The sequence below is a fragment of the Trachurus trachurus genome (assembly GCF_905171665.1).
Source record: "Trachurus trachurus genome assembly, chromosome: 7".
Classification (NCBI taxonomy): Eukaryota; Metazoa; Chordata; class Actinopteri; order Carangiformes; family Carangidae; genus Trachurus; species Trachurus trachurus.
This window is the reverse complement of record NC_139901.1, coordinates 10,101,296-10,121,522: the sequence shown is the minus strand read 5'-3', so window position 1 is coordinate 10,121,522 and position 20,227 is coordinate 10,101,296. Positions and strand designations below refer to the sequence as shown.

At 42.4% G+C, this 20,227-nt stretch overlaps 1 protein-coding gene across 1 annotated transcript; it reads left to right on the top strand.

Moving 5' to 3' along the window:
- The first annotated feature begins 672 nt into the window (after window positions 1-672).
- LOC310989070 (carbohydrate sulfotransferase 11-like) lies at window positions 673-19,659 on the top strand. The gene is made up of 4 exons (XM_083975958.1): window positions 673-921; window positions 14,717-14,793; window positions 17,946-18,110; window positions 18,858-19,659. Exons 1-4 carry the CDS (start codon window positions 828-830, stop codon window positions 19,539-19,541), a joined length of 1,020 nt encoding a protein of 339 aa, XP_083832084.1. The 5' UTR covers window positions 673-827; the 3' UTR covers window positions 19,542-19,659.
- Window positions 19,660-20,227: the final 568 nt, after the last annotated feature.

The following is a 20,227-nucleotide window of genomic DNA, read 5'->3' as shown; positions in this document are numbered from 1 at the left end:
AATTGTTGCCATTTATCTGTCATTGCTACACGAGACAGAAAATCTCTGTTAACGACTTTTATGCTGCGTTCAAGAGCTCCTCGGAAGCTTCAAGCTTCACACACCACTGGGACATTTCAGCTGTAGTTGGAAATAGAGTCATAACTATAATTATCAGTCCAAAATGTGTGATATTATTTTTCTGTGCTGTTCATTTAATACAAACACAGGGGTCAGTAGTGTGTAGCTACTTGGTGAGGGAAACCCAACCTTCCCAGTGTAGTTATCATATGTTCGACAGTACATGAAGGCAGCACAGCAGCCTCTGAAACGGGCAGAGGGCGCGAGTGAGGGGTGGGTGTGACGTCATGGCATGGTGCCCTGTCCATATTTGGCGGAGAAGAAGTTTGTGTAGCTCCGACAAACTATAGACGCCACTGGTGTGGGAGCAGAAACGAAACAAAACTGTACATTATTTACTTTTTATTTTGAATTTAGGCTTGCCATGGCCGTTTAATACTGTTCAATGTTTTATCTAAGGTGACCTTGCTTAATTTGTCGTCTTTATCAAGTTGACGTTAATTTTAAAACGCGACAAAGACCACATCGGGCGGTTCTGGATGTATGTCCCCCACAACGTTAAAATTAACGGCTGACGTAAACTGTTTCGTCCACTGGTCCGGGTAACGTTACTCTTTGATGGGCTGTTGTTGTTTTTTCGTTTCCTGCAAACCTACATAGGGTTTTCTCAGACAAGTCTCACATCTTTGTGGCCGGTGGTCTCGTATGAACCGTGTCGACGCAGCGACGAGGGGTCGGGGGCTCCGCCAGCAGAGCCGGGCTTCAGGATGAAGATGCCCAGAGGAGGACGCCTGTTCCTGGCGACGTGCCTCGGCTCGCTCTTCGTTCTCGTGCTGTACTTTCAGAGCATCACCAAGCCAGGTGAGAGCCACATACACTCACAAACACAGACAGTCTTTTGGTTTCGTGTTTAAATATCACAGCAGTGCTGCCTTTAATACTGTGCAGCGACCACAATAAAATAAAAAGCATATTTTCATAGGCTACTGCATAGACATCCACATGCATTTTAACGTAAACCACACCATTGTGGACCCAGTATATTATAGCCTGCTTGGTGTTGTAAACAATAGACAGCGTCTTGGTTGATATGCATGTTAAATGGTGAGCCTACAGAATTAAAGCAATTCCCAGTAGCTAGATATTAATGACTAGTCTATTACACAGAGTTACAGCTTTGCACCCACATTTAATGCAGCATTCAGGCTCTAAATGGGACCATGTGTTTTTGCCAGGGTTGTGCATTTGACAAACAAATGATTTGACACAGCCACACTGGCACACCTCTGTGTGTGTGTGTGTGTGTGTGTGTGTGTGTGTGTGTGTGTGTGTGTGTGTGTGTGTGTGTGTGTGTGTGTGTGTATGTGTGTGTGTGTGTGTAAGTGTGCATGTGTGCAAAGGTGCACATATGAAACAGAAGGCATGCACAGACATAAAGAAATCTGAACGTATATGAATAAGGTCACTGTGAACAGTGGAATGTTTTGAAAACCCCCTCCCTGAGACCTCCTGCATTCCTCTGCTGTAACCCTCCTCTTCTCTCCTCTTCTTACCTCTCCTCTCCCTTTGTTTCCTGGGCTGAGCCCATTCTGGACATTGAAAGACAGATTGGCCCCCAGGGGACGGTCAGACTAGAGAGGTCAGAGCTCAGTCAGAGAAACAAGAGAGGAGAAGCAAAGGTGATTGATTTGCTCTGACCACACAGAGCTGAAGTAGAGTGGCACATGGGGACAGTCTAGGAGGAAGAGCATTTGACTACAAGGTGTTTTGCATGTTAGGAGAGGAATGGTGCAGAGTGAAAAAGCCACTGTCTATTTTCTGGTAACATTGTTTGCCAAGAGGAGCCTGATGGGTCAATATGGGTTTCAGTTAATATGGAAAAGTATTCAGATGAATTCTGCACAGCACGCTCAAGATGATGTTGTGCAACACTAGTGAAACACGTGTCGCAGAGGTGAGAACTGAGAGTCGTACACCTCAGATCATATCAGTTCCTTCAATCAATGTTAGCATGCGCACGTTGCAAAACAGTGATGTCAAACTCATCTTTACACTGTGCCCGGAAACCCATAAGTCGTATAGAAAGATGATGACTGAGCTAGTTTGACTGTCTGTGACCTGGTAATGTTAAGTAAGGATGGAAACAATAGAAAAATGCTTAAGATTTTTTTTTTCATGCAACAAATTCCTGTCATACCATGTATTTCACTCTATACACTAGTGCTGCTGTTTCCCTGCTGTGTCCGTTACTATAAGCAAATCCTGTGTTACTAGCGCATTAGTGCCACACAGGCAGGCTTAGGCAGTTTTGTTTTTCTTCGCCTAATGGAACCTAAATGAAAACAAATGCTATACAAATACAGTTTACGTGATGACATCCTGTTTCTACAGCTAGCTTCGAGGGTACAGTCAGTTCATTTCTGTACTATATTGGAGATGATAAAACAGCTGTGTTGAGACTGAAAACCTGCCTTGTCCTACTTTTTTTCTTCTCACAGAAAGATGAGGGAATTGTTTAAAAAAAAACATCAGTCAGATGAGCAGAATCAATCGTGGGATTTGTGTCAATAAAACCTTATTGCTACATGTCACAGCACGCTGAATCATACGTTATTAGTGAGAAATTAAAAGGAATCATGACACCCATAATTTTTCGTTCACACACTGTGACACAATGCAATAAATCACATTTCAAACCAAGTATGCAGACCTGTCAGTGACGGACAGAAATAAACCACATGTTGCCAAATCTACAAGTAGCACACACATTGATCCCCTTCCACTCATTAGGTGCCTGACCTGTTTAGGCTTGTCTGCTGTACAGCTCCATGCAAAGCCACATTAGAGAGGGATAATTCACAGGATGTCAACAAAGCACAAGGCGTCTTTAATTACTGTGTATCTAGTCAGGCTGGGTTGAGAACCAACTCTCTTGTTTGTTTCTGTATTATCTCAGTCTTCTCCATCCATTTTTATTTTCTCACTTCTGCTCTTGTTTCAATCTGATGAAAGAGCCCAGTGAATTGAAACAAGACACAAGGAACCAGTCAGTAGTGTTTCAGTAGAACAATCTGGCCCATATTTACACAGCGCAGTGCATATTTTATTACTTTGAATCATGTTGTCACATTGAAAATGCAATAAACGCAGATTCGTCACCTGTTTAAGTTATATCCACTAAGAGTAAACATATTGGGTTTAAAACAGCTGCACATTATAGGCTACATTAGTAAAAAATCATGATAAGGACTTCTGAAAGAGGCCTTTTGAAGTTGAGACCTGACACCAACACCTGATACATTCACGTCAAGTCAGAGGGTTTCCACTGACACACTTTAACGTAGGCCTGTTGGAAATATCCTGACCATGACATGATGTCACACACCAGACTGCACGGTTAGTCAGACTCAGTAAAGAGAGTCGAGAATACATTTCCTTTAGGTTTGAAACTGGTGGTTTTTAAGTGTATTTTCATAGTGTCCTCATGTGCCAGATTTTCAATACAGTTGGGATAACAGCGCCGCTGTGATCAGCCGCTGGGATTTAGCGTGTGCGCGAGTGCTTTTCATTCCCGAGGTGTTGGAGGTCTGACGTTCACCCAACCGGCAGAATATAGAGAGTGAGAAATATGAGATTTCGTCCAGTAATGATCCCTGGATGCTGGCGGAGCGGTGGGAGCTAGGTTGAGATTAAAGAGAAGAAAACAGCGGCGATGGTAATGAGCTTAACACTGGCTGGTGTTGTATTACTGTGGTACTGCGGTAAATGTCCCAGCGTTATGAATTACTAAATGATTATACACACTAGCGCTGCAGTGAACAGCTGTTAGATCTGCTAGTTCCCAGTTTGGGCTGCCCTCAGGGCTGTTCTGTCTCCACCTTTATTTATTCTATACACCAAGAACTCTGTCAGTCAGGATACAGGCACATTCTTGATTTTTCTACAATGCGTGGAAGGTGCGTTAGTGTACTCGCTGATTGACTTGTTCATAGACAAACAACTGTCTGCGAAATGTGCTGTTTTAATTCGCTAATGGGTCACCTATGAGATTCGTATAGATCCGATGATCTTTTTTTTTTTGGAGGGGTGTCGGGTCCGGTCAATAAAATGTTTTTTCAAACAGGGAGACAATCATGTCAAACTGAACTGAACTCATTAAAGTTGTGATTCGCTCTGCTTGTACTGATAACCACAAATTACTCTGCTACTAGATTGCTCTGGCCCAAAACGATGGAATCCAGCCTTCTCTTCGAGTGTTCAATAACCCCCCCCCACCGTTGATATGTACTGGCTTCAAAAGACACTCTCTGTCTCTGTTAGATTGAAACCAAATGGACGCGTCTTGGTGTATTTTCACTCTTGGAGTCCCAAAGGGAGAAATTACTCCTATTATTTTCAATGTTGATTATTTGTCACCAAACTCTCTCTCCTCTCTGCTTCTTGTTTCTTTCTCCTTTCTCCCTCTTCTCCTTCAATCCCCTTTTCTCTGTTTCTTCTCTCTGAATTATACAGTGAATTAAGAAGCTGATATTCCACATAGTTTTTATGGATCCGTTGTCTTGTTAACATTATAACATAATAACCTACATGACCCAACCCACCCACACACACACCTTTTTTTGGTCCTTACCTATGTTTGTTACTTCTTGCTGGTTTATTGTGTTTGTTTGTTCCTACACTGCGATTCAGTTCCCCTCATCACAGGTCATGATTAACTTTTAGTGATGCAGGATAAACCATTTTTAGTTAACTATAGCAGGACTACCTGTCTGTTGTTAGTCTGTTCCTCTGACCTCTTCTCATTTGAGCTTTGTGACCTCACTTGTTTCCTTTCGTAAAACCTGCATGATCGCACTGAGCCAAAGCCTCTCTCCCCAAAAGGAGATCAACTCCTACCACTGCTGCATAGACACAGTACTGAAAACAGACATATAGCCTACCCATGTCCTTCTGAAAATGTAGTCATTTTCCAGTCCACTTGTTTTACAAAACCACATCTCCAAATCAAGCCTACTGTATAATACCGGATGTACAGCACAATACAAACTGTATTATTGTTGTGCTTCCATTGTCTAACTTCCTGTGCCAACACCCTGGGTTTGGCACTCCGGAAAAAAATACAAGTCCTCCCCAGTGTGCTATCACACACTTGGTAGTTTAATCACATCAGACTCATTATCCTCTTGATTTACTAAGGCAAAATTAGTGAGATTCCCTCTTTTCAAATCTGTTTTCAAGTTACCAAAATTAAAAGTAGGTGCTATTGGGAAAATATTAAATCTGCCCCCCTAATGAAAAGTAGCATAGCATTAAATCACTGCCATCTTCATGAAATCAGTCTAGAAAGAGAAGTTTTGGGGCTTCATTGGACAAAAAAAGGAAAAATATTTTATTAAACTTGGGATATAGCCTACTCTTGACCTGATTTTCTTTTTTTAATTTACTTAAGATCTTACCCCAATAAAATCTTACCCAGGACAGTGTAAAAATGGTTTTGACATTGTGAGGAAATTTCCCTGACATGTGCTATTTCCAGTCAGCCCCTCTTATTAGATACATCGTAATTTTGACAAAAATAGAGATGCACACCCACTTTCTTTTTCCTTTCATCCTCTTTCATGTGGTTGTGTTGACTCAGCAGTGCTGTGGTGCTGTGTCATTGTGTGCGTTAGAGTGTATGTACTTGTTACTATGCAAACTAACTTTGCTATGTGGAAGGGTGGTAGACTAAAGCTGTCAGGATTTACATGATCCACACTAACCCGAGGCTTTACCCTTTCACACTGGAAACCATTTTCTATCATCACCCTCATTACCTAAATCTAGGATCTCTTGAACTACTTCCACTTTTTACAGAAGACTACCATGATAAAATATTAGTGATCGTACAGTTAGAGGATTGTTTATGTCAATCTTTTGGAGTTTGTTGATAGTGAGACAGTTGTTATTCTTTCACGTGAGTTAAATTACTTAAATTATTAATTAATTAATTAAAAGGCCCAAATGGAAATCTGGGAGGGAGCACCAGACTCCAAACGTAAAAAGAACTTTAGTAGTGAAGAGGAGCTACTGGGGCAGGAATGAAACAAACAATAAAGCTTATATTGAGTTTATATTTTTATATTTAGTTGCTTCAGCAGTGGATGCAGCACATCGGGTTATTATCAGAGACCGCACTCTCAGGTGTGCCGTCTTAAATATCATCATATTATCACATATGAGCAGTCACTTAATTGCTATTGGATACCACAGTGATTCCTAGTGGTGCAAGGGATCGTTGTTGATCCGTGATTCGTTAGGCATGTGGGTGGTCCGTGGATCGGTTGAAAAAAACAAACAGTTGTGTGTATCGTGTGGGAACACTTATAGTAAGCGCAATGAAAAAAAAAAAACAACCTCAGCTTGTATCGGCAGCTGTACGTCGCGCACAACAACAAACGCCTATAGGAACACCAGCTTCTGTCCAATACACACCTGAAGCTTCACTTTTTATTCAAACAAACTAATTTGACTGCCACAATTGTTAGATTTCATTTCAGCGGTGATTCGTACCCGTGCAGGGAAGTTACATAGTGCAGTTTCAGCCGACGCGACCCCGCTCAGGCTGCAGCGGCAGCACCATTCATCCTATTAACCATTTTTCTACCATTGCAATGAGTCTGGAAACATTATTTTAAGGCCGAAAAACTCCGCAATGTTACTTTAAGTTACTCGGCTCGTTTTCTCCCCCAGGATGACGATGGAGGTTGACCGGAGCTCAGCAGACCGGCTGCTGCCTCTGGGAAGCCCCCGCTGCTTCCACAGTGGCTCTGCACAAAAACGTTATCTGGATAAACTGCCCACAGACTGGGGATCTAAACTGTAACTTTCTCGCATGTAAAAATATAAAAACTAAAAAGTGACGTGTTAACAGTGCTTCAGCGAGAATTAAAAATTAAGCTTTACCGCTATCGCTACCGGTTGCCATGAAATGCATTCTGGGAAACAAAGATAGTGGATGACTGACAAGAGGGTTCACTCCGTTCATTCTGCTATGGAACAAACGCACCCAGGTGCTGAGACAGATGTACAGAGTGAAGCCTCTTGTCATCCAGCCTGTTTGGAGGTGAGAGCAGGGCCGTTGCTAGGAATTCTGGGCCCCCTTAAAGAATACTAAAGTGGGCCCCTCCCCCTAACCTTTCCTTTTTTTTTCTTAGACTACGTATGTATTATTGTTTTTAATTTAGCCTTCTTTGTTTTGATGCTAATGCAGCATTACACTGCAAAAACTCAAGTATCTTAGCAAGAATATTTGTCTTATTTCTAGTCAAAATGTCATTTCTAGTCAAAACAAAAAGTTTAGCTAAAAGTAGCTTGTTTTTAGACACTTTTTACTTCTTTCAAGCATATTTTCACTTGGAATAAGTAGAAAAAATCTGATAGTGGAGCAAGTTTTTCTTCCTTATTACAAGCACAAAAAACTTGCTTTCACTGGCAGATTTTTCTATTTATTGTGAATTTAAGTGAAAATTATCTAAAAACAAGTTAATTTTTAGGTAATGAGTCTTATTTTAAAGCAGGACTATGCAGGATTTGGGCTGTAATTATTGTGGCTCAGAGTCACTGTGATGGTAGAGTGACCTATTATGAGGTGAATGGGGTCTAGGCCAATGCGCTCACCCCCCCCACTGGCTGAAAACCGCACTTGCAAGATCAGTCCTCCGTCTCGGTGTCACAAATCTCATCAATGGATAGAAGTATCGCGAGAAACTGCCTTACGGCAGTACGAGATAAGAACGCAGATGACGTCATGCATGTCATGAATCGTGATTGGTTTGAGTTCGGAAAGTCGGAGGAAACCATGGAAACATGTTTGTACTGATGAAGTTCGGCTTGTGGCTAACACGGAGCTAATGCTAACAAGGAGCTAATGCTAACAGACACACACACACACACCATGGATCTTTTATAAGATAATGTAATACATCATGACACACACACGCACGCCTTCGCGTTTTGGAAAGTGTGTGTATGTCTGTGTCTTTGTGTCTTTGTCTGTGTGTGGCCGTATTAGCGTTAGCTCCGTGTTAGCATTAGCTCCCTGTTAGCGTTATCTCCGTGTTAGCATTAGCTCCGTGCTTAGCAAACACCGCTCTCTACCTTCAGCAGTAAACACAAGCACGTGTAGGGAGGGGGTGGAGGAGGTGGCGGCGGCGAGTTTTTTTTTACGACAGTGACATGTGCCTCCCAGAACTGTGGGGGAGCCCCGGAGAGGGAAAAAAAGAGAAACCAACGAAGGAGCGAGCTATTTGCGGCCAAGTTGCATAGTTCTGCTTTAAGTGGAAAGAGATTAGTTTTGACTAGAAATGAGACATTTGGACAAGAAATAAGACAAATATTCTTGGAAAGATGTTGAGTTTTTACAGTGTACTATGAGTATTAGTCAGGGTCTTACGCAGAATAAATCAGTCATACAAAGATTAGACTACTGGGGTTTTTTATGGGCCCCACTGGGCACTGGGCCCCTAGAATTATCATCACCTTTCTCCCCTATACAACGGCCCTGGGTGAGAGATGAAGAAAACAAACACGTGCACATGGCAATATATCGAAGCCAGAAAAATTATCAAGTTCATTTTCATTTATTGTGCGATTAAGGGAAAACTCCTGTCTCTATCTCCCAGTTATTGGAGACAAAAGCAAACTGTCTAATCAACAAGCCAAACTGCCTGCTGGCACCTGAATGACACGTTTTAAAGCAGCAGTTCTGCTATACACCTCACCACTCTTTTTAAGTCTCCAGTGCTCTGTCGCGGCTGTTGTCACACACTGATCAAATCCTAGCTGGATTAAAAAAGAAGAGACTGCCACAGATGAGTGGTGGGTTTTTGAAGTCTGTTTTGCCAGACATCACATATGCTCCTCTCTCCTCACTTGCTGGTCCCTGTGACAGTGATGGATTCCACCTCACCAATATAAACAGAGGCAACATCAAGGCCTGCTCTGATGTGTCTTCCACACACACAAACACACACACACACAGTCTGTGCAAAATTCAGTTCAATGCACACTATCTTTACTTGACCAGTTGTAGGTACGCACAAACACCGTAATCGCTATCATTGACAATATGTATTACTCATCTCCATACATGACTATTCACACACACACAGTGTGATCTTTTAATTCAGAGTATCAGTGCTACTTTATGCACGCTGCCATTTATCTTTTGACATCAACACCAGTGCAGCTGTTGTGAGACAAACAAACAATGCTATGATGCCTTGAAGGTCCCCACAATGCCGGCAGCTCTTCAGATCACGCTTTGCACCACACGCCGCACCAGCTGGTTATTTATTCTATTCCGCCTCATTCTGTGGGAAGCACTTCTAAAAGTCCATTTGTTAAGATCTGCTTTGTTTTGTAAATAACTAACACCCCAAGGAGAATTTCTGTTTCCTACAGAAAATTCTGTGGGAAAGTTTACCTCACCTTAGCATCACCATTCATTCATACAAAACACACAGAATGCAAGTGCACAACACTTACTTACTATCAGCAGCAATAAAACTGGGAATGAACAGCAAAGAGAGTAGGATGAGGTGATATTTCACAAACGCCCTGAAGTAATTTATCCAGATTTGGCAAAAATGTTCACTTGGACCTAAAAGTGTGATCATGTGCCCTGCAACTTGTACGGTTAGTTTGAAGTAAGAAATTAGCTTGTCAATGCAGTAATAACTCCAGAAATCTATTTCAGATGTATTCCTGTTGCATTTTTTGACCCATTTCAAAAATCTAAGGAGTACACAGGTGAGATTAAGAGGAAGTGCCAGCCCCGTTACAAAGGATGTCACTGATCGTAAAGCCAGCCCATCCTTTTGGCTTAATTACCACCATCTGCAGCTCTTAGCATGTGGATGCTGTGCTTGCATGCTTTTTTTTAAAATACAAGCTACATTTAGCACAGACACAAAACATCTGGTAACTTGTTACTTCCTGTTGTGCCATCACTTCCTACCACCTTCCATAGTTTTCATTTCAATTTTCAATCCTAGTTTCCCTTTCGATCACATTATGTTGTTTTATGAAACACACTCCAGTTAAGCTAATTACACTGTGGTTTTGTTTCAGCTCATGGAAACTTCCATTATGTGGCCCTCATAATGACAGGGCTTCCTTTTAAGTGCAATTAAGTAAAGTTTTACCTCTTTGCGTCAATTTTTTTACATTATTGATGCCACAGGATCTATTCTTATCTTTATCATACCCACAGATGCGATGAGGTTTTTTGAATCTCGAAAAAGAGATGATTTTGTCAGAGGGGGGCAGAGATTTGTCTTGATAAGAAAAAAATGTAAGAACAACAACAGCTAAAGAGTTTGCATGTACTGCGCCCACGCAGTCAGAGCGTTAAGTTAAGTTCTTAACAAACGTTGTCACTGTCTCTTTGTGAGCTGATAATTCAAAAGATAGTTGCTGTCTGTTTATAAAGATCCAGACCAGTTACAGACTTAATAGACCTATGTTTGTCTGAGAGTACAACAGCAGCACAGCTTTACAGGCCTGGCAGACTGTTAAACAGGCCCATTTGTGTGTGTTTGTAGTAAGACTAGGGCCTCTTCTGCTCCTCTTTAACTGTCAGTCTTGTGTCACTTCCTGGATTTGAGAGGAAGTTGTGGTTTTCTGGTGTATGTGATAGAACACACGACGACATTGAAAAAGATGTGGTTAGTGATAATCACAAGAGTAGTAGTCATGTGCTTTTCCTTTAAGCAGAAAACAACAACTGTCAGTTAGTGCAGGTAAAAACGTTGATGCATAGCAGATCAAAAAATCATTCCTGACTTAAACAAAAAAACACTGCTAGGGGAAGAGGAACCCCAAAGCTTGCTGATGCCTTCTGGGACCAGTAGACACCAATAGAATGATTAAGCAGGAGCTTATTGATCTGCTACTCAAGTGGCATTTTAGAAAGAAATTCTATCTCTCACTACATGGACGCCATCTTTACCAGCATCACACATACTGATGTACACAGATAACACAGCTGCTATCTTGATCACAAGTGCTGTGTTTTATTTTGCACCGTAGTGTTGGTAACACAATTTAGTGCCAGTTGACCTGACATATTCACTGGAGAGGGGTAAAATTAAGACCTTAGTAGTGATAGAGGAAAAGTCAGGGATCAGAAGTCAGTAGGGTTCAGACTTTGGGGACCATGAATCCTTCAAGTCTGTACAAACTGTAATGGCAGTCCAGCAGGTGAGATATATCAGCCTGGAGAATAATAGTGGATAACGGATTATCACAGCCATTTTTCATGTCACATATGACTTTGTGTGATTTATTAAATGGTGTAATGTCTCAAACTTTTCAAACCGTTAAACAATTGACAGTACTCCCAAGTTTTAGAGCCTCAGCTCCCTCAGTGATTGTAGTGGATAAATACGTTCTGTATTTGACTGTCACTCTCTCCTGCTCCTGTCTCCTGCTTATCTTATCAGAATGGATGAAATATTTCCTCTCCATCATGTCATGTTTATACTTGAGAACACAATAAACCACTAAAATGAGTAGAGCCTCCACAAGTGTCTCTTGACCTACTTTCCAGCTTCCTGAGGAAGCGTCCTGAGTTTGCTGAAGGCTTTGCTGCTTAAGATGTGGACGGCAGTGCTGTTGACTGAGAGATTAGACACCTCATTCATTAGATTTGGACAGTCTGACTTCTGTGGACAATGAGCTGTGATGTTTCAAATGTTTGGTCTGTCATTGAGCAGTTTCTCATCGTCTCATCCGAACAGCGACGTTGTAACTGTGCATGGAGCGCTGTACCAACATGTAATTATATGTTTACCTTATCGTATCCATAAGTGAGACGTAACTGCGATTGTGCACCGTATCCATACATGGCCTCAGGATTGTGTACGTATCAAGTAGAGCTTTTCAGCAGGGTCCAGCAGGACTTACTGTAGATGTCTATCTCTGTCCGTTCAGATGATGTGGCACAGATTCACCCAGAGGAAGTCGAGGATTTTGGGTGATTCACGAGAGCTCACGCAGAGGAGAAACAGACAGAGGTTGTATCACGGCAGCCTCAGTCGCGCTGTCTATCTCAGATCTTCTTTCACTACATGTTCTGCTGCATTTGCTGACTCACCACCAGCGCTGTCATTGTTCTCCTTTTTTTTGGTTTTTCTTCTTCAAAATATCAGGAAGTTGTTATGATTCAGAGCATGATACTACGTAGACTCCCAATCAGACACAGAGATTTATATATTCCTCTGTCATTTCAAGGGGAATGTAGCTTTGAGTGTTTTACGCCAACTCAGCAGAAAGAAAGAGAAACAGCATCTTCAGTCGCCTTCAGCGTTCCATAGAATAACCCTTCACTTTTGTCCCAGTGCCAGCGGATATGCTTTCCATATGATGGCGCTTTCTTTCAAGAAGTTTCTCTCATGCAAAACCCTGCACAAAAACACGCTCCTTATCCCTCCACACCGTTTTATCATCTCAGCTTCGTGTAAGATGTGAAGTGATACTAGGCAGGGCCTTTTCCCCTTAAGCTGACAATTTAGGTCAGATATTTTTCAACTTAGGAAACACATAAATAACTTTAAGTGCTGAAATTAATATTTTGGAATATTAAAAGTAATGAATTTGCTCGAATAAAGGGGTAATCCAGGTTAGTTTTTGTTGCTACACTTTACTGATGTACCTTAAACACCTCACCCTTCAGGCTATTGGTAAAAGCTACACTTCCCTAATGTTCTCTAAAAGCCTAACCTGTACACAATTCAATTTACTGATGTTCCCTAAACACCTCCCATGCAGGTTGTTGATAGATGCTGGAGCTGGTAACTGCAGTCCCAACCCAGTCACTGCATCACATGCAAGTCAGACAGTGTGGCTGAAAATGAGTTTGAAAAGAGTGAAATAAGAAGTTCTCATGTAATTTCACTTTAATATAATGTATTTACTGATGCTGATACTGGCTGTGTAAAATAAAAAGAGTATAAACAATATGAACGGTATGATAATATAACAACATGAAGTAGTTCTTCTTAGTGCCAAAGGCTATTTAGGCACCAATGATATAACTGGTCCAGCAGCATGAGTGAAACACACAATTATTTTTTCAACAGACAACGTCATTATTCTCAGGTTATTAACCTTTAGATGAAAAAACAAAGTAGAGGCTGCTCAGGCTGAATTTTTACAAAACCCATAGTGCTTACAGTGCTGTACAGTTTGCACACATCCACCCGTGGCTTCGAATGATGCAGTGCCAGCACAGCGGAGCCCGGCTCTGCATTGTTTGGCCACATGTGCAAAACAAATCACTGTTCTTGCTCAGTACCATTAGCTTCAGACACCAACACTGACTGCCATCAGGGCTGGAGGGGAGGGGGAGGGGGAGGGGGTAGAGAAGACAGATGTGTTTATAAAGACGGAGGGAGGAGAGGCGATAATAAAGTCTCCATCTAGATATTGTAGCTTCTTCAAACCGACTGGAGCCTCCGGCAGGTCCATCATTACAAATAAAAGCTTTGTTCTAACCAACATGCGTTTATCTTTCTCGGTAGTGTAATGTTAGGAAATCGGTAGAGGGCCTTTTGTTCTGTCTTATACAGTTTCCTTGCTCTGCTGTATATATTCAGCAGAGCAAGGAAACTGTAATTTCCTCAAATCAAACCAAGAAGAAAACAACTGCTGCCAGAGCAAAAAGAGACAGAAGGAGTATGTAAGGGTGACAGAAGGAGTGTGGAGGGAACACACTGTTCTTATTATGGTTGAACCAAGGTATGATACCATCGTCCACTTGTCTGGTTTACACTGACAGCAGGGTGCACTCTGCCACTGACACTTCAGTCAAAAATCTGTTTATTTCTTACTTAATTGTGGAGATTTCACAGCAGACTGAGTTGAACCATTAAAGTGGCGTGTGTCCAGTTTGTTAAAGAGTCAGAGAGCTGGAAATATAAAACCTATGTCTAAATCCAACCAGTTTGAGGCTGCTTCAGTAGACTGTGATAAACTTAAAGAGCGAGCTTTATTGTTGATAATCATATTGACTTTAACCTTTTTCCATCATGTCTTACACTGCACATCTAACGTCAGCGCCTCACTGTCTTCGCCCAATGGGATGCGTCACTGCGTACGTGGTCACATGGCATTTCAGTAGCCATTGCCTAAACATTATGACCTATGAAATCTATATATGGAAAGGGAGAGGATTTCTTATGAGACGGAATCACATCATGACAAAAGCAAAGCAGAGAAGGGTTGGAAAGTTGGCCCTGACTCACCTTCCCTATAACTCTGCCCGGACGTCTTTACAGTGTAATTCAAGCCTCTGTGCAAATACATTATACATTGTAAAAAAGTGTGTCTCATCTGTGACCTACATACAGGCTTATGAAAACCAACAATAATGTGGTCAGTCTCAAATCAGTGGTGAGAAAGTCAACAAAGACCTCGCTGTGAAAATCCACCAGACATGTTCTCCTGTTGACACAAAACCCGCAGCATGTAACAGATTTACTGTGGCGTTCGTCGGTTCACATAAATCCTGTCAAAAGCTTAGAAATGAACTGGAGCATCAGTTCATAAAGACATCGCAGGAACATGTCCTCTGAAATTTTTTTAATATTATATATCTCCTGTCTCACTTTAGAGCCTGGTCTGAAGACTGGCAGCAGACCTGGCAAAATCAGAAGAAGTCCACTGCAGACCCTCTACAATGGAGACCAGGTGAGAGTGCCAGTGCACGCACGCACGCACGCACGCACGCACGCACACAGACATACTTATTTTTCTAGTTTTATTTCAGACATTTTTTTTCTGACTGAGTAATTAGGCTACTGGTAAGATGCCAACACAACACTAAATCCCCTAACAAAACATTTGGACTTTCATTAAATGGGTCTTTTGTCTACCAGAATCTGAACTGTTCAAAACCATATTCATTTTAAAGACATGTCTTGAAATTTCGGAAAGGGGAACATTTGCTCTCTGACCTAGAGCTAGACACCTTCCCTGTATCTGCAGCTTCTCAGTGTGAAGCTACAGCCAGCATCTTATCCTAGCATCTGTATTGGAAACCTACTGTACCAGCGCCTCTAAAGCTTGCAAATAAACATAGAATTTCATTTTTATCTTCACTGTGTAGTGTGTAGTGTAAAAGTTGTTACATTTGAATGTTAATTGGAACATTGAAAGAAAGAGTTTATTACCATTCCTTGATTTCTCTGAAAATAAATAGTGTCAATTTTGGCATCTGAACTCAAGGTTCAGCTGCAGGATATTAGCCTAACATTCAAGGTCACAGCAACCTGAACACTGACCATCTACTGATGCTTACTGTCACAATCAGTGTATAGTTGATTAAACATGATTTGTAGATTTGATTCAAGGCCTTAACTGAGTTCACTTTGCAGCCTGTTATGTAACATGCAGTCAAATCTGGACCTGCCACATCAATATAAGTCCAGCCACAACATGTGATTAAACACAGGCATCAAGTGCAGAGGGCTACATCTATAACACCAGTTTATATTTACTTGGTGCTTATACAATGGCTGATCCGGGGTTATCCATCAGCCCTTTAAGATCTGCAACCGCTCAGTCAGCTCCTACTTGCAACACAAAGTGATTGATCATCTGTCCACACATCCAAACTTGTCAGAAGCTTCTACCTGATCTAACTCGACCTGAGTGTCCACACAGCCCTCACAGGCGCTGATGGAGTCCACCGCCACACACAGTTTAGAGTGTGAATGTCCTGGCACACATATGAGACCACTAACTGCATCATGAAACCTCTAGTTCTCCTGTTTGAGTTGCATTGGCACAGCAGCTGTGCTCCTCCTGCATCAATCCTTTGTGACACTTTTTTACAAGTGGCAAGTCACTGACAGCTTTATCACTGTCTCTGATCACACCAAAGTTTTTCCATATGTTCAGCTTGGCCTTCAACAAAGTATTGTCCACCATCTGATGTTCACGACCGGCTTCTTTGTCTTTATGTCATCAATTTTGGTTTTGTCTTGTCAGCTGCTAATTAATTTAAACTTCTTAAACAGTGTCCCATTAATTGGCCAGATGTAAACTTAAGATTAAGGGATACGCTTTTACAAGAAAGAAATTCATGACAGCTGATTGATAATGACTCAATTAACTGACTAACTGTGCACATATTTTCAGTTTTTCTGGAGGAAATCAGAGACTTTTGTCCTTTCCTGCTGCCCACCCACATTTAGTTATTTTTTACCCATGCCCTCTATCTGTGAATTCATTGAAATGTATTCATTACTTATTGTCATGTCATTGTCTGATGGGATGTTTCTGTGCAGCATTCTTTGAGCCTGTTTACATCTCTCTGAACAACTGTATCGCGATCAACCGGCACCAAAACTTTTTGTAAAACATATTTCTTTCTTTAGTGTAAACGTTAAAGCAGATATCAGTGGAATGTTTTTGTTAATATAAGTCCTAAATAGTCCTATTTTCCGTCAGCAATCACTTACATGAAGTATTTCAGCCTAAACACGAGTCTCTCCGTCACTCTGCTCTGCTGTAACCCGAGGAGAAAATTTTCCTTGTGGGATACAAGTGTTATCCAATGAGGAGAGAGAACGGCATGAAGGGCTGTGTGTGCAGCCAAGGGATGCGCGTGAATGTGGTGACGTAGCACGAGGACCAATTGATGCCTGACAAGGGCGGGGGCTGCTAACTCATGGTGCGTTCAAAGAAACTCGTACTTTGTGTTTTTCCTTCCTGTGAAGTCATACCAGTTCGATCTGGTACGAGTTCACGGGTCGGAAGTTACGAGTGGCCGTTATAGGGAACTTTCACAGACAACAGGATGGTAAAAACACGAGCTACGGGTTACCTGGAACGCTACCAAGTCGTAGTTGTGACTTGAAGCTGTAACTTACGGTTTCAAAAGCCTGCCTTGAACGCAGCATTAGCCGAAACGGCCGTGAAGCTGATATCTGCTTTAATGAGTCCTGATGCGTCTCAGACGAGGATGAAGCAGGAAATATGTTATTAACGCAGGACTTTTTTTTCTTTCTTTTTTTAAATGCAGGACTTTCCGCACAGAAAATCAAAGCTTTCACGCCGCATCCTTTAATGTTTCAGCCACTGATCACTAGTGAAGGGCCCCGCCAGTCGTCCATAGCGCTCACCAGGGTCTTGAGGTTAGCAGTGCAGTTGCAAAAACCACTGCTTCTCTATGCTGTTTGTTTTTTAATTGTGCCCTCCTTTTTTGGCGCAACTGGCTCTGCCCATTTACTCAAAAGAGTTGGAACAGCCCATACAGATATAAAAGCAGAACCTGAAACTCCTGAAATCTCCTGAAACCCAAATCCTTTGGGTCGTTGGTGTTCACAAGGCAACAGTTTCCACCGGTCCAAAGTTTTAAACAAATGCCATGTGCATGTGCGTAGCAGAAGTGATGCGGGCAGTAATGTAAATCTGGGCACAAGTGGACACAAGTGGTCAGTAGGACACATTTGGAGACGGTGATGTGAACAATGTGTCTTGCTGTCCACTTGTGATCGGATCACTCAATCAGTTTTTGACAGGTGTAAACAGGCTCACTGTGTACTGAAGATGTTGGGCTTCTCGGAATCCTGTTTAAGAAAGTATCAATACCAGCCAACCAATAAGGAGCCGGCAGCTTCCCAACTGCTTTCTGCCTTTCAGTCTGTCATACAGTAACTCCTTTATAGATGTAGATGAAATCCATTTGTCTATTAAGATTTGTGTCAGGAGTCGTCCTCTGGATAGAAAACTGGCTCTGCAGCAATTTTTACGAGGTGTTTCTGTTTGTGCTTCTTCCTCCCTCAACGGCCTGTTTGCTCCCTCCGTCATCCGCACTACATGGTCCTCATCACAAGCAGCTGGAGCTGTTGGCAGCTCAGAGGTCCCTCCAAGGCCGCAGGGAGCTGTTGGAGCAGGCGTGTCTGAGCCACACGAGGAAGCGCCGGGTGCTTTCGCCTGAGGATCTCAAACACCTCATTGTGGATGATAAACACAGCCTTATTTACTGCTATGTACCCAAGGTTGGTTACCATTACATTAAGTTAGTGCAGCTGAAATCCTAGACCAGAGGTATTCAAACTGTGTTAGTTTGTCGCACTGGGAGGGTTTTAAAGGGGAGTGTGGGATCTCAGAGGGACAAAGATACTGCATGACATGATGTAGGAGACACTTATGGCTTCCAAATGACTCCTCTGTGTCATAATAACTCAGTCAAATCTGAACACAGGGCCATGATTTATACATGATGCATTGTTAGATCCACTATGACTTACATCCTTACTGGAAACTCATAAGAAATGTCATGGTTTTAAGGGTTTTTAGTTTTTTCACAGTGTCATCCAGCAACAGTTTGAACATCCATGGACTATATAAAAAAAGAACTACTAATAACTAATTTGGCACATTTTTAATTGTGCTGACTTGCAAAAATGTACACAAATACAGACTAAAAAATAGAAAAAAGAACAGGGCTCCAATTGTAACCTTCAGTGTGAGTCAGTGGCAAAAAAAAGTTTCCTGTTGACAAGGACAGGGTGGGGGCAGGGGGTGAGCACAGTTCTCTCAGTTTTGTCATGTGTGGAACACAATGTTCAAGTTTGAAAACACTCTTTAAAGATCCTGCTGCAAGTATTCACTAGAGTCAAACCTATCGTTGTGTTCGTGGGTCAGTTTCCAGAGGTTTAAGTTTGTTACAGTGAATAAACACAGCAGCCATTGAGTGTTTCTGTTCATAAATGTGTGTTCCTCCTCCCTCTCTTGACTTCCAGGTAGCCTGCACGAATTGGAAGCGTGTCCTCATGGTCCTTACCAGCGACGGCCGCTACACCGACCCCCTCGCCATCCCTGCCAACGAGGCGCACGTAGCCGGGAACCTCCGCACACTCTCCGAGTTCTCCGTCTCGGAGATAAACCAGCGCCTCCGCAGCTACCTCAAGTTCATCTTCGTGCGGGAGCCCTTCGAGCGCCTGGTGTCGGCCTACCGGAACAAGTTCACGCGGCGCTACAACACGGCTTTCCACAAGCGCTACGGAACCAAGATCATCCGCCGGCACCGGCCCAACGCCGACCCCGTAGCACTGGAGAAAGGGAACAACGTTTCTTTCCAAGAGTTCGTCCAGTATCTCGTGGATCCCCGGACCCAACGGGAGGAACCGCTGAACGAGCACTGGGAGCGAGTGCATTCGCTTTGCCACCCGTGTCTGATCCACTACGACGTGGTGGGGAAGTACGAGACTCTGGAGCCGGACGCTCAGGCCGTGCTCAGTTTGGCCGGAGTGGAGGGGATGGTTCAATTTCCGACGTCTGGTAAAAGCACCAGGACTGATGGCAACATGGCAGCAAGCTTCTTCAAGCACATCAATCCTTTCTACCAGAAGAAACTGTTCAACATGTACCGAATGGACTTCCTGCTCTTCAACTACTCCACACCAGAGTATCTCAGGACTCGATGAGAGGTGGAAAGACAGTGACTGACTTTTCATTTCACATTCCATTCATCCTTTTTCAGCAATGACCATTTTGCACTTTTCAGTTGCTGTGGACAATTTTCAATGTCACTACTACTCCCAACAGAAACTGAAGGCCGTGGAGACTTTCTGGTTTCACTGAATGGAACTTTTTTTAAGTGGAACCAAAGTTTTTCCAGAGAAGGAAAGCAAAATCAGCTTGCGCTGTATTCTACCAATAATATGTCATATTTGTTGATTATCTACCAGGCGTGAAAACGAGAGGAACCTTTGAATGTGTTGATGTTTAGCAGAATAGACAGAGTGTTTGCTTTAGGTTCACTTAGATTTCAGTATTTATTTTTACCATTTCTCGCCTAGAAATTTGTCAAATTGAGCAAAACTTCCTTTGACTTCTTATGTGTGGTTGTCGAGTTGGTGTAACGTGCCTTACCAGCCTTCCTGCCGTGCCCACTACAGTAACACTTTTCCCTTGGCTAAGGCTTTCTGAGCCATAAATTAAAGTCACACTTGAGGAGCAGGTTCTCCTCCGGCAAGGGGACACAGGTGGCTATGCAGCAGATTATTTCGAAGCACCTACAGCACAATATCTCTGGAAGGCCTTTATTTATATATGTCAGAGCATAAAAGTATTTATTATGGAAGTGTGTGGATTTTGGCTCTTGATGTTG

Excerpts from the sequence above, each read along its gene's own strand:
- LOC310989070 (XM_083975958.1), top strand. The coding sequence starts at position 828 with ATGAAGATGCCCAGAGGAGGACGCCTGTTCCTGGCGACGTGCCTCGGC. Across the intron at positions 922-14,716 it reads TCAGAGCATCACCAAGCCAG|AGCCTGGTCTGAAGACTGGC; the intron begins GTGAGAGCCACA and ends GTCTCACTTTAG. Across the intron at positions 14,794-17,945 it reads CCCTCTACAATGGAGACCAG|CAGCTGGAGCTGTTGGCAGC; the intron begins GTGAGAGTGCCA and ends CCTCATCACAAG.